The following is a 14,321-nucleotide window of genomic DNA, read 5'->3' as shown; positions in this document are numbered from 1 at the left end:
ATCACACAACATGGCAGCAACACATGACAACTCCTGTTTTCCAACACAACATAACAACAACATGGAGCAAAAACAACACGGCAACACAACATGTTAGCAGGACAATACAGGGCACAACATTGTTGAGGTACAGACAACAACAAACAAGACAAGAAGGTAGAGACAACAATACACACCAAAGCAGCCATAGAGGGAATATATATAAGAATATATAGAGGAATACAATAGAGGAATATGACAGAGGAATATATATGAGAATATGATTGGGAATTAATAAGAGGAGATATATGAAAATGATGGGGAATTTGGGTTATAAAATAAAATACAGAGGAATTGAAGGAGGAATTATATATGAGGATATATAGAGGGTAAAATGATAGAGAGTTATGATACTGAGAAAATATAGTATATAGAGAGAATATATAATATGATGGGTTTTGTTTTATTTTTTATTTCATTTAACCTTTATTTTACTAGGCAAGTTTAAACAATTCTTATATGCAATGACCCTTCCAAAGGCAAAAGCCTTACTATGGGGATGGGGGCTGGGATTAAAAAATATAAATACATTAAATTAAAATACAACAACCACACATCCCACAACACACACTACGTCATGAGAGACCTAAGGCACAACATAGCATGGCAGCAACACATTACAACACAACATGTTACAACCCAACATACAACAACATCGAGGCAACACACATGTCACAGCACAAAACAGGGCACAAACATTGTTGGGCACAGACAACAACAAACAAGACAAGAAGGTAGAACAACAATACATCACTCAAAGCAGCCGGAATATGACTAGAGGAATTGATTGAGGAATGTTTGGGGGAATTGATAGAGGGGAAAATAAATGATATAAGATATGATTATCGTGTCTTTGGCTATCAGATTAGTATATTTCATGCTATTCTATAAATCCTTTCTCTGTAATTAATATTACTGATTAAGCTAATCATGTAAATGTAATTAACTAGAAAGTCGCACCACGGAAGAGTTTATAGAGCCGTTATCTTCCGAATAAACTCTTAAAATACTTATAATCTTTTACATCGATCCTCATCTTAATCATCTTATTTTCAGTCTCATAATAAAGTTGTAAATTCTTGGTTATCTTCACAACCCTGCTAACAAGTTGAATCACAATACAAAATTGGGTTTAATTATTTATTTACTAAATACCTAAACCAATCACAGAATTACAAATACACAGAATACAAATGATGTCATACAGAAAACATCCCTGTAGACGGAACCTGTATGAAAGCTGGTTACACAAAGAAAGGGGTTGGGCTTGAGTGAAAGAGCGGGAAGACTTAGGAACAAAGCAACAGCAGCTATGCTATCGTTAATACATTATCTTATGCATTCTAAATGACCCCCATTTGGAAAAAGGAAAATGCAATAAATATTTACTCTGAGCTGCGCTTCGGTAGATTGGTCGTAGATGCCTAGCCGGGTTGGCCAACAGATCTTCCTGTCCTCGGAAGAATGTCTCTGGTGGTAAATTGGATACGTGGTGGTATCTTCGTCTGTTTGTTAGACTGGATCCGTCGTCCGTCCTTTCCTACCCACGTCTTCAGCGGCCGCTGCTAACTCAACGGCTAGGAAGTATCACTTCTGTAGTGATTAAGCTCAAAGTTCATACCATTCGCCACCAAAGCTCACGCCGAGGTTGGCTTAGTTCTGTACTTGACGTGTGTCCTTCTAACGTAGAGGCTGCAGACCTCACGTACTGGAACATGTGGTTATCTTTTCATCAAAGGCTTATATAGTGGAGAGGGGGAAGGATGTGTTTCATCGTTTTATAACCCCTGTCTCTTCACAGGGGTGGGCCACTGATCAAGCAGGGCACTTTCCTTATGAAAACCCAATTCTCTCATTTGGAAGCTAAAATTACATTTAATCTCCTAACAAACAATTTCAATATCAAACATTTCAATTTGCATAACAATTCCATGTGACTCTGATAACTAGAGGGTGTATACTTTCCCAGGTACAGTTTATGTCGTCCTGTCATCAGTCATAATGTCTCAGATGACAACCGAACTGACATCCATACTCATTGCGTTCAAAGCATATTTCCAACTGGTTTTTTATTACCAAAATATGGTTCCTTTCCCCATTTGTTTGATGTTCCCAGACTCTCTATATTTAACAGGACAGCAGTCCTTCAGGACAGCAGTCCTTCGGTAGGTTCAGAAAGAGAGGGGAAGGGAGAAAGGTATTTATGGGGGGTCATAAACCTTACCCACAGGCCAACGTCATGACATGATATATAAAGAATATGATAGAGGGTAACATGACAGAGAGGAGTATGATAGAGGGGAATTTGAAAGAGAGGAATATGATAGAGGAAAGTTATATAGAGGAATATGATAGAGGGAATATTATAGAGGGGAACATAATAGAGTGTAATATGTGTCACTCCTGCTCTCGATCTTCCCCCTGTATCTCGAGGCGCCAGGCTCCCCAGCATTGCTCGCTCCTGCCATCATCATTACACACACCTGCCTTCCCCCGTCACGCGCATCAGCAATTATTGGACTCACCTGTGACTAAATCACCTCTGTCATTACCTTCCCCATATCTGTTGGGTTCCCCGCTCTGATCCCTGCTTCTGAACTGATTGTCATATGTCATTGTTTACCCGTGTGCTGACAATGTTACTGTCTTGTTCTATGTCTGTTCCCGATTAAATGTTTGACTCCCGTACCTGCTTCTCATCTCCGGGATTGGGTCTTAACATATGATAGAGGGGATTTGATAGAGAAGAATATGATAAGGGGAATATGATAGAGGGGATTTGATAGAGAGGAATATGATAGAGGGAATATGATAGAGATGAATATGATAGAGGGGAATATTATAGAGGGAATATGATAGAGTTGAATATAATAGAGAGGGAATATGATAGAGGGGAATATGATAGAGGGAATATAATAGAGTGTAATATGTGTCACGCCTGCTCCCTGTCTTCCCCCTGTATCTCGAGGGGTGCCAGGCTCCCCAGCATTGCTCACTTCTGCCGTCATCATTACGCACACCTGCCTTCCCACCGTCACGCGCTTCAGCGATTATTGGACCCCACCTGGACTAAATCACCTCTGTCATTACCTTCCCCATATCTGTCGTTTTCCAAACTCTGTTCCCTGCTTATGCATTCATTGTCATATGTCCTTGTTTACCCGTGTGTTGACACGGTTCCTGTCTTGTTCGGTCTGTTCCCGATTAAATGTTTAACTCCCCATACCTGCTTCTCATCTCCGGCGTCGGGCCTTAACATATGATAGAGGGGAATATGATAGAGGAATTTGATAGGGGGAACATGATATAGAGAATTTGAAAGAAGGGAATATGATAGAGGGGAATATGATAGAAAGGAAAATGATAGGGGGGAACATGACAGAGGGGTAAACTTTATAGATGAATATAATAGAGAGGAAATTGATAGAGGGGAATATGAGAGAGAGGAATAATATAGAGGAATATGATAGAGTGGAATATGATAGAAGGGAATATGTTAGAAGGGAATATGGTAGAGGGAATATTATAGAGGGAATATGATATATAGGGAATATGATATAGGGTAATATGATAGATTGGAATATGATAGAAGGGAATATGATAGAGGGAATATGATAGAGGGGGATATGATTGGGGAATATGATCAGTGGCGATTTTAGCTTGTAAATCTTGGTGAGACAAAGAAAATAAAATGTTGGATGCATGCCAACAAAGCCACTACACAACACTAAACAATACATGAATTGCACTATAAGGGTGAAAAACGGTGCCCACAAACTGTTCGAGCCTACATAAAGCTGTCCCAACACCTTACCACTGCTATACCTGGCTATCAGCTGAGCCTTGTCTGGCAGCGAAATAGTTCATTCATTCGGTGAGGCACATGGGCTACTAACAGCTTACTTTCTTAGCTACGGTATATATATTCTCCCTGCCATATTACTTAATTTATGTAGCAGCATACAAGACATTTTGGACTCACCTTGTTGTGCTGTGCTCACTTGAACAGGAAGGTGGCGCGGCAGTCCATCGTGGGCAAGATTTTGTCACCAAACTTTGTCATCAAAGTCTGGCATTTTCTGGATTCATGGTGCATTCAAGAAAACTGGGAACTCAACAACAACAAAAGCATGAATCATGATGACATCAGTGATCTTCAGGACGTAGCTCTAGAATGAGGCCTGAGTTCTGAATTTACAATTCCGAGCTGGATGAAAGTTCAAAATGTATTTTCCTAGTCGTAGATCATTTTTTCCCGAGTTCCCAGTTGTCTTGTACTTACTAAAGTCAGATTTTGCAGTTCCGAGTTAACAGTTGTTTTGAGCGCTGCACAAATCATGCTTCACTGACAGCATGGCCAATGTTGATTGAAAAAGAGACCCTTAATCTTAGACTTGGGACTACACAGCCACTCCAGTGAATAGCAGGCTAATGACTGCTTTGCAATTCTTGCAGTTAGCGACTGATTCCTTCCAAACCACTCATTGTTGAATTTGCGATTTCCAACTTAATGTGTCCAATGGCCGCTGAGCAACGATACGTTTTATCCTCAATTAACAAATCAAAATATATTTTATATTTAAGATTCTTCAAAAGTTTCCACCCATTGCCTTGATGTCAGCTTTGTACACTTTTGGCATTCTCTCAAACAGCTTCACCTGGAATGCTTTTCCAACAGTCTTGAAGGAGTTCCCACATATGCTGAGCACTTGTTGGCTGCTTTTCCTTCACTGCGGTCCAACTCGTCCCAAACCATCTCAATTGGGTTGAGGTCGGGTGATTGTGGACCAGGTCATCTGATGCAGCACTCCATCACTCTCCTTCTTGGTCAAATAGCCCTTACACAGCCTAGAGGTGTGTTGGGTCATTGTCCTGTTGAAAACAAATTATACTTCCACTAAACACAAACTAAATGGGATGGCGGATCGCTGCAGAATGCTGTGGTAGCCATGCTGGTTAAGTGTGGTTGAATTCTAAATAAATCACAGACAGTGTCAGCAGCAATGCACCCCCACACCATCACACCTCCTCCACCATGATTCAGGCTGGGAACTACATATGCGGAGATCATCCGTTCACCTACTCTCGTCTCACAAAGACACGGCGGTTGGAACCAAAATCTCAAATTTGGACTGATCAGACCAAAGGACAGATTTCCACTGGTCTAAAGTCTATTTCTTGTGTTTCTTGGCCCAAGCAAGTCTCTTCTTATTGGTGTCCTTTAGTAGTGTTTTTTTTGCAGAAATTCGACCATGAAGGCCTGTTTCATGCAGTCTCCTCTGAACAGTGTATGTTGAGATGTGTCTGTTACTTGTGTGACGACCCTCCCACTCTGTTTCCTTATTAGGATGCCGCTGGGCGGAGTTGGGAGGGTCGTCAGCTACATGGGAAACACCTGGGCCCGGGTGTGTCCCATGATAAAAACACCTCTTCCACAGTCATTGGAGAGACTCTCTCCATGCAGACACCTTTATTTGATTTCTGTTGTGGTAGTCTTGTGGCTTTTTGGTTGTTTGCTTTGGCACCCTTCAACACCCTGGTAACTCTGGGTTTTCCTTTCCTGTGGCGGTCCTCATGAGAGCCAGTTCCATCATAGCGCTTGCTGTTCTTGACATTTTCCTGATAGACTGATCTTCATGTCTTAAAGTAATGATGGACTGTCATTTATTTTTGCTTTATTGAACTGAACTTCCCATAAAATGGCATTTTCCCCCAAATAGGGCAATCTTCTGCATACCACCCCTACCTTGTCACAACACAATTGATTGGCTCAAACGCTTTAAGGAAAGAAATTCCTCAAATTAACTTTTAACAAGGCACACCTGTTCATTAAAATGCATTCCAGATGACTACCTCATGAAGCTGGTTAAGAGAACGTCAAGAGTGTGCAAAGCTGTTATCAAGGCAAAGGGTGGCTACTTTGAAGAATCTCTAATATAAAACATATTTTAATTTGTTTAACCCTTTTTTTCTTACTACATTATTCCATATGTGTTATTTTAGAGTTTTGATGTCTTCACTATGATTCTACAATGTAGAGAAAAAGAGAAAATAAACCTTGAATGAGTAGGTGTGTCCAAACTTTTGACTGATACTGTATATATATTTTACATTGTTTGCAAACTGATATGTGACATGTATTAATGTCAAAATAACATGCAAAACAGGACAGCCAGTTTTTTGCTAAAAATGTGGGGCTAAGCCCCAGGAATATGATAGAGGGGAATGAATGGAGGAATGTGTGATGCTCTTGAGTCTGATTGGTTAGATCAACTGGAAAGACATGGATAAGAAACATTTCAAACACGTTTTTAAACAAATGGCCCTGTTGGCAGGTCTAAAACTTCTGTTCAATTGTCAGCTGATATTGATTTCCTTAATTAATAATTTATTGAACTACAATACAAGAATTCAGGGACACCTACTCTTCAACCAAATGTTTTAGGCCTAGATAATTACACATCCAGCACATCTTATTTCTCTACCAGCATGCCTACCGTAAAGATCCCTCAACTGCAACAGCTCTAGTTGATTTAACCCATCAATGGCTCAGGTCACTTGACCAAGATAAACTTGTGGGTGAGCTGCTTCTTGATTTTAGTGCTGCATTTGACCTTGTTGATCATATGGCTAATAGCTGAGGCCGTTGAAGAGAGATATTTTCTTGAACCCTCATTTCTTTGTTGGAACTATGTTACTGAGGTGTCATAGTCTATGGAAGACTTGTTTTACTGTAGTAAGGTAGCCTAAATATTATATTAATGATGAAGAGGATGATGAGAAAATTTTACATTAGTGGTAGGCTGAGATCAAACAAATAACCTAGTAAACCTGGATGCTAGTTGTGATATCTAAAACATATTCACTTTGAAATAGGCAAAACACCTGTATTACGAATGGTCAACCATTTGAAATGAGGTAGAGTATTTTATTTGAATAAAAATTGTGGTTACATGGATTCGATGTAAATATTAGGTATGACTGTGCTGCATAGGTTAAAAGGTGAAATGTTCCAGCATTTGATTACACATGAGAGCTTCTGTTGGTAGTCATGGCAATGAAGCCTTCATTGTGACATCACAAGATTCTGATTCTAGGAGGTTAGCTGTTGTACAGACAAACAGAACAGTGCAAAGAGACTGATTCAACTAACCACTGACAGATTATTAATGTCCTATTTCATTAGAGAGAGACCACGCTGCTTACTTGAGAGGTAGGTTGTAATATAACTTACTGTATAACTATGTTTCTGTAGAATAACTACTTTTAAAAGGTCTTGTTCTTACACAAGTAATTTGAAGTAGGCCTAACATACAATCATGGTGACAAGTGAAACTGTTGACGAGAGACAGTTTGCTTGAATTCTCTTTTGTGAGTAAATGGTTCATCCTGACACCTGAGATGGCATGCTACAGTTGTTGTAGTGAACCAGCCTAATGGCAAATACATTCTATCAGAAAATCCTCTCTCTGTGTTAAAAAGCAAACTTCTCTGTACCTTACTACTGGGCCTTATTCAACCCCCCTCATGTAACGCCACTCCATATTGGGCCTGGTTCTCACAAACCACACTAATCACTTATATCATAACATTCGAAAAAGTTTTAAAGAGGTCAATTCAACCATTTGAAATGGATGACCTATCAATCAAGAAAAGCTGATTTTTATTAGAAATTTAGCAGCTACAAATGAGGTAGACCTACTTGTTTTGTACACAACATACCTTTTTGGTACATATTTATTGAGATAATTGATTACAATATATGTTGGTAACTAAAGTCTGTGTTGTGCTTTGTCATCTCCAATGGCAACGGCTTGCATCACAATGATGATGTCATAAAGGATATTGAGCACATAATGATGGGAACAGCCAAAATCAATTCATTTGAACTTGGTCACTTTTCCAGTAGCCAACTTTTTACTAGTAAATCAGATAGGCCTATTGCGTAATCATCTCTGGATCAGGATTGTCACTTGCTTCATTGTAAGTAAACGGGAAGAAAATGTGTGCATATTGTAAAGAGATGCATTATTCTTTGGTTAGAAACACGCCACTTACTACAACGTTATGTATTTTCCAGAGTTATTGTTAGCTAGGAGGAAGACATGGAGGGTTCAACGCTGACACAGAGGAGGGCTGAGTGTCAGTTGAAGGAAAGGGCGATCCAGACAGACTACGTGATGGAGCTGGGAGTCAGGTTGGCTCTGGTGTGGCAGACCCAGAGGGAGCAGGAGAAGGAAATGAAGAGGATTTGGTTTGAGACGAGGAAAATGCCAAGCCTGATTGAGGAGGTAACAAGACCAACTTTGACAAAGTGGACTAGAGTTCTATTGAACATTATTGATTAAAGTAAATACGTCAATATAAGGGAAAAATGTGCGATATGCCATGGAATGTAAGACAACAATATTTTGTCTGATATCTTTTCTTGTGTTGTATTGTGTCTGTCTCTCTGTTTGAGTATTGTTATGTACATAGTCCTCAGTTCTTATGGTTGTCTTGTCTTTTCTAAAAATTTAAAAAACTAGACCAAGCGATCTCTCGTAACCTTCATATCAGGATTATATGGTTGTCCCACCTAGTTACCTTAAGTTCAATGGACTAACTGTAAGTCGTTCTGGACAAAAGCATCTGCTAAATGTCTAAAATGTCAAATGTTATGCTGGGTGTGGTGCGTGTATTTTTACACTTAGTTGAGCCATTGACTAGAAGACCAGGGTTGGTACAGACTGGTGCAGAGCATCTGAGAGGACACTAGATATATACAGTGCCTTCGGAAAGTATTCGGACACCTTGACTTTTTCCACCTTTTGTTACGTAATAGTCTTAATTTAAAATTGATTAAATAAATGCAAATTCTCAGCAATCTACAAACAATACCCCATATTGACAAAGCGACAACCGGTTTGTAGAAATGTTGAAATACCTGTTTTACATAAGTATTTAGACTCTTTGCCATGAGACTGGAAATTGAGCTCATGTTCATCCTGTTTCCACTGATCATCCTTGAGATGTTTCTGCAATGTGATTGGAATCCACCTGTTGTAAATTCAACTGATTGAACATGATTTGGAAAGGCACACACCTGTCTATATAGGTCCCACAACAGACAGTGCATGTCAGAGCAAAAACCAAGCCATGACATCGAAGGAATTGTCTGTAGAGCTCCGAGATAGGATTGTGTCGATGCACAGATCTGGGGAAGGGTACCAAAAACTCTCTGCAACATTGAAGGTCCCCAACAACACAGTGGCCTCCATCATTCTTAAATTGAAGAAGTTTGTAACCACCAAGACTTTTCCTAGAGCTGGCCAAGCTGAGCAATCGGGGGAGAAGGGCCTTGGTCAGGGAGGTGACCACAGCCCGATGGTGACTCTGACAGAGCTCTAGAGTTCCTCTGTGGAGACGGGAGAACCTTCCAGAAGGACAACCATCTCTGCAGCACTCCACCAATCAGGCCTTTAAGGTAGAGTGGCAAGATGGAAGCCACTCCTCTGTTAAAGGCACATGACAGCCCGCTTGGAGTTTGCCAAAACGCACCTAAAGACTCCCAGACCATGAGAAACAAGATTCTCTAGTCTGATGTAACCAATATTGAACTCTTTGGCCTGAATGCCAAGCTTTACGTCTGGAGGAAATCTGCCACCATCCCTACGGTGAGGCATGGTGGTGCCAGCATCATGCTGTGGGGATGTTTTTCAGCGGCGGGAATGGGAGACTAGTCAGGATTGAGGCAAAGATGAACGAGCAAAGTACAGAGAGATCCTTGATGAAAACCTGCTCCAGAATGCTCAGGAGCTCAGACTGGGGCGAAGGGTCACCTTCCAATAGAACAATGACCCTAAGTACAAAGCCAAGACAATGCCGGAGTGGCTTCAGGACAAGTCTCTGAATGTCCTTGAGTGGCCCAGCCAGAGTCTGGAATTGAACCGGATCGAACATTTCTGGAGAGACCTGAATATAGCTGTGCAGCAACGCTCCCCATCCAACCTAACTTAGCTTGAGAGGATCTTTAGAGAAGAAAGGGAGAATTCCCGCAGCACAAGTTTGTAGAGTGATACCCAAAAATATTCTATGCTGTAATCGCTGCCAAAGGTGCTTCAACAAAGTACTGAGTGAAGGGTCTGAAAACTTATGTAAATGTGATATTTCAAAAGAAATGTGTGATGAATTTGGAACAATTCTGTTTTTGCTTTGTCATTATGGGGTATTGTGTGTACATTGATGAGGGGAAAAAACGATTTAATCAATTTTAGAATAAGGCTGTAAGGTAACAAAATGTGGGAAAAGTGAAGGGGTCTGAAAACTTTCCGAAGGCACTGTATATGTGATGTATAAGTAAATAGCATTGACTCACAAAGTATGTATGTACTGAATGTGATCACTTTCAACATGTCTGTTTTTTTTCTCCCGTAGAATGTGAGAGATGTGACAAACCGTCCACTCACTGAGTTCATGGCTCCCTGTATTGACTCCCTCCCACCACTGGCTTTCACCAATCGGAGGCCTATACCAACCATGTTACATCCCCCTCTCAATTGGCCATACGCGCTCAGGAGGCACAGCGGTTCATTGTATTTTCATACTTTGTCCCTGCTGAGTGCCCAGTTGCCACAGAGGCCACTGCAGATGTACGTACTGGTAAAAGAGAGGACTTATCGACAGATACACATCTTTCCTCAATGCTGCATCGATACCTGCCACACTTCTTTAACGATGACTCCATGCCACCACAGCAGACATTAGAGGGAACCACTGAGGTCTCAGTTGCTCCAGTGGCAAAATCTAATATCAAGGAAGAGGACAGATTCTATCCTTTCTCCCTCCCACCACTGGCTCAGCGGTTCATTGGCAAATCATTCAATGTCCCGGAAACCTCCCAGCCTGCTGTTTTAGCCACAGAGTACCGAGTTGCCAAAGAGGCTACTGCAGGCACGGCCACTGTCAAGAGAGAGAACCGATGGGCAGCTAGAAGTCTTCTTTCAGTGCTGACTCCATGCCTGCCATCAGTCTTTGACGGTGACTTCATGCCACCAGAGCAGACAGTAGAGGATGCCTATGAGGTCTCAGGTGCTACAGAGAACACTTCAGGTACAGCTACTGTTGATGGAGTGGGCAGATCAGCAGCTAAACGCCCTGTCCCAATGCTGCCTCCAAGTCTGTCACGTGTCTTTGACATTGACTACAAACTGCCGGGGTCGGCAGTAGAGGGAACCAACAAGTGTCCAGTTGCTAGTGGAACAACCAATGATGTGTCCACTCACCTAAAGGAGGACATGGCAGCTGATCAAAGCCCTCAAGACCCTGGAGCACTGCCTCCAAGCTCGCCATGTATCCGTGACTCTGACCACAAACTGACCAAGGAGAAAAAAGAGGACGCCAATGAGTCCTCCCTTGCCACAGAGATCACTGTAGGCACATCCATTGTCCAGGGAGAGGACCTGTTGGGTGATAAAAGCCCTGCTCCAAGGCTGCCTCCAAGCTTGTCACACATTTTGGACAATGACCATAAGCAGCCAGAGGAGACGATAGTTGCGAGGGAAGCAGCTGTTTCCGTGTCCACTGTCCTCCAAGAGGAGTTTTTGGCTTGTAAAAGTCCTCCTGCACCCGCAGCACTGCCTCTAAGGCTGCCCTGTACCCACTGCATTGACCACAAACAGCAAGAGGAGACAGTTGAGGACAACACAGAGCGCTTAGTTGACACAGAGGAAAGTGCAGTTTCATCCACTGTCAAGAGAGAGGAACTGATAGGTGATAAAAACGCAGTCCTAGCACTTCATCCAAGCCTGGCATGCATCCATGACAAAGACCACAATGATCCAAATCAGAAAGGGAGGGGCACTACTAAGGAGGTGTATCTCTGCACTCACGCTCACCAGCTGGACCCAGATGCTAACTTAACTCTGTCAACCCACAATGATGAACCCAGGACCTGGACCTTGGAAGAGACAAAGGTAGGTGTCCTATTTTACACTACTACTTTACAGGGTTGGGGGTCAGTTCCATTTCAATTCAAAGCATTGAAGAGAATTGGAATTTTAGAGTTCTTCTTGAATTGACTGGAATTGACCCAAACTTGCTGCTCTTTGCTCATAGTATGAAACATCACCCCTCACTAGGGTTAACATTTATGGGTTTTGGAATATATAATGGGGATACAAAAAACAAATGACCTTAATTACTGTCCTCCAAATTGTGTGCCCCATGAGGCCATCATTGTATGTTGATCACTCAAATGTGTATTGAATGTGCCACATTGGAACAATATTACATCTAGAATCAATGTCTTCCTGTCAGGATTATAGGATAGGCATTGACATTGAGAGTGAAGAGAGGAGCGTCCAGGAGGAGGTGAGACCGAGGGAGGGGTTGAAGTGTGATGCGGACTGTGCCCATTCCAAGAGCTCCAATGGGATGGTTTCATCAGAGAGAGCAGAGACCATCCTGGGAAGAGTGGGCTTTCTGGTCAGGAACCACATGCAGAAAATCCCATTTTGAAGATGGAGGAAAAAGAGGAAAATAAGAAACTGAATAAGAAGTTGAAAGATGACGAGAAAGAGAGAAAGGAGATGAAAAACAAGGAGGAGGAGCAAAAAAAGAGGGAGAAGAAAGAGATGAAAGAGAGAGAGAAAGAGCAGAAGAAAGTCATGAAGGCTGAGAAAAAGAGGGAGAAGTTAGAACAGAAAAGAGAGAGAAGGAAAGAAAAGAGGAGGACAAGGCAGAGAAAAAGAGGTTAGAGGGGCTGATGAAGATACATAATGACATGATGAAAGACAGGATTAAGAAAGAGAAGAAGTGTTCTGAGGAGCTGAAAAAGAGAGAGAAAGCTCAAGCTGAGTTCCTGGAGATGGAGAGAAAGATTCAAGAAAAGGAGGAGAAGAAGAGAGAAAAGATGAGGAAAGAGGAGAGGAAGAGACTGGAGAAGAAGAAAAAGAGTGAGCCAGTTGGAGGTGGAACTGAGAGGGTGATAGAAGAGCAGGGAAGGGATGAAAGCTTGAAGATGGATGAGTAGACTGGTTAATAGAGAGAGAGAGCAGGGAGGAATACTGTATTTTTGCATGCATTGAAAAAGGAATAAAAAAACTAAATAAATAAGGTTTACTCTCTGTTTGATTTTTGTCAAGTTATAGTGTATAACACAGTATAAACAAACAATGTTTACTTTTCACAAATCTGGGGAGTGTTGCAATGTTAAAATGTTGAATTCCAAATCTACCCGATGGAGCGGAGCTGTGCTGAGATGAGGAGGACGGAAAGGGAGGGGGGAGTGGATGGAGGGTAGAGAGGAATATGTTAGAGAGGAATATGATAGAGAGGAATATGATAGAGGGGAATCTGATAGTAGGAACGTGATACAGAGGAATATGATAGAGAGGATTATGATATTTTATTAATTTATTTAATTTAACCTTCATTTTATTAGGCAAGTCAGTTAAGAACAAATTGCTATTTACAATGGCGGCCTACCAAAAAGCAAAAGGCTTTCTGGGATTAAAAATATAAATATATTAAATATTTAAAATATAGGACAGAACACACATCACTACAAGAAAGACAACACAACACTAAATAATGAGAGACCTAACACAACAACATAGCATGGCAGCAACACATGACAACACAACATGTTAGCAACACAACATGACAACAACATGGAGGCAACACAACATGGCATCAACACAACATGGCAGCAACACATGACAACACAACATGTTTGCAACACAACATGACAACAACATGGAGGCAAAAACAACACTTCCGCAACACAACATGTTAGCAGGACAATACAGGGCACGAACATTGTTGGGTACAGACAACAGCAAACAAGACAAGAAGGTAGAGACAACAATACAATACGCAAAGCAGCCATAGAGGGAATATGATAGAGGAATACGATAGAGGAATATGATAGAGGGAATATGATATAGAGGAATATAATAGAGGAATACAATAGAGAGGAATATGACAGAGGAATATGATATAGAGGAATATGATATAGAGGAATGTAATAAGAGGAGAATATGAAATAGAGGGAAATGATGAGGGAATATGAAATAGGGGAATATGATAGAGGGCAATAAAATACAGAGGAATATGACAGAGAGGAATATGATATATGAGGAATATGATAGAGGGTAAAATGATAGAGAGGATTATGATACTGAGGAAAATGATACAGGGGATATGATAGAGAGGAATATGATAAAGGGGAATATGATAGAGGGGAATATGATGTTTTATTTTTTTATTTCATTTAACCTTTATTTTACTAGGCAAGTCAG

At 41.2% G+C, this 14,321-nt stretch overlaps 1 protein-coding gene and 1 long non-coding RNA gene across 2 annotated transcripts; both read left to right on the top strand.

Moving 5' to 3' along the window:
- Positions 1 to 7,139: 7,139 nt before the first annotated feature.
- On the top strand, positions 7,140 to 10,565 carry LOC106575415 (uncharacterized). The gene is made up of 3 exons (XR_001321748.2): positions 7,140 to 7,252; positions 8,120 to 8,330; positions 10,456 to 10,565. It is a non-coding gene; the product is annotated as an uncharacterized lncRNA (long non-coding RNA).
- Positions 10,566 to 10,572: 7 nt separating this feature from the next.
- On the top strand, positions 10,573 to 12,657 carry LOC123731770 (uncharacterized). Its single transcript, XM_045711171.1, has 2 exons — positions 10,573 to 11,993; positions 12,337 to 12,657. The coding sequence occupies exons 1-2, from the start codon at positions 10,722 to 10,724 to the stop codon at positions 12,535 to 12,537; spliced, it is 1,473 nt and encodes a 490-aa protein (XP_045567127.1). The 5' UTR covers positions 10,573 to 10,721; the 3' UTR covers positions 12,538 to 12,657.
- Positions 12,658 to 14,321: the final 1,664 nt, after the last annotated feature.

This window comes from Salmo salar, unplaced genomic scaffold (assembly GCF_905237065.1).
Source record: "Salmo salar unplaced genomic scaffold, Ssal_v3.1, whole genome shotgun sequence".
NCBI classification, from domain to species: domain Eukaryota; kingdom Metazoa; phylum Chordata; class Actinopteri; order Salmoniformes; family Salmonidae; genus Salmo; species Salmo salar.
Note: the sequence above shows the minus strand (reverse complement) of the source record. Positions and strands in the feature narration are given on the sequence as shown.

Excerpts from the sequence above, each read along its gene's own strand:
- LOC123731770 (XM_045711171.1), top strand. The coding sequence starts at position 10,722 with ATGCTGCATCGATACCTGCCACACTTCTTTAACGATGACTCCATGCCA. Across the intron at positions 11,994-12,336 it reads GGACCTTGGAAGAGACAAAG|GATTATAGGATAGGCATTGA; the intron begins GTAGGTGTCCTA and ends TCTTCCTGTCAG.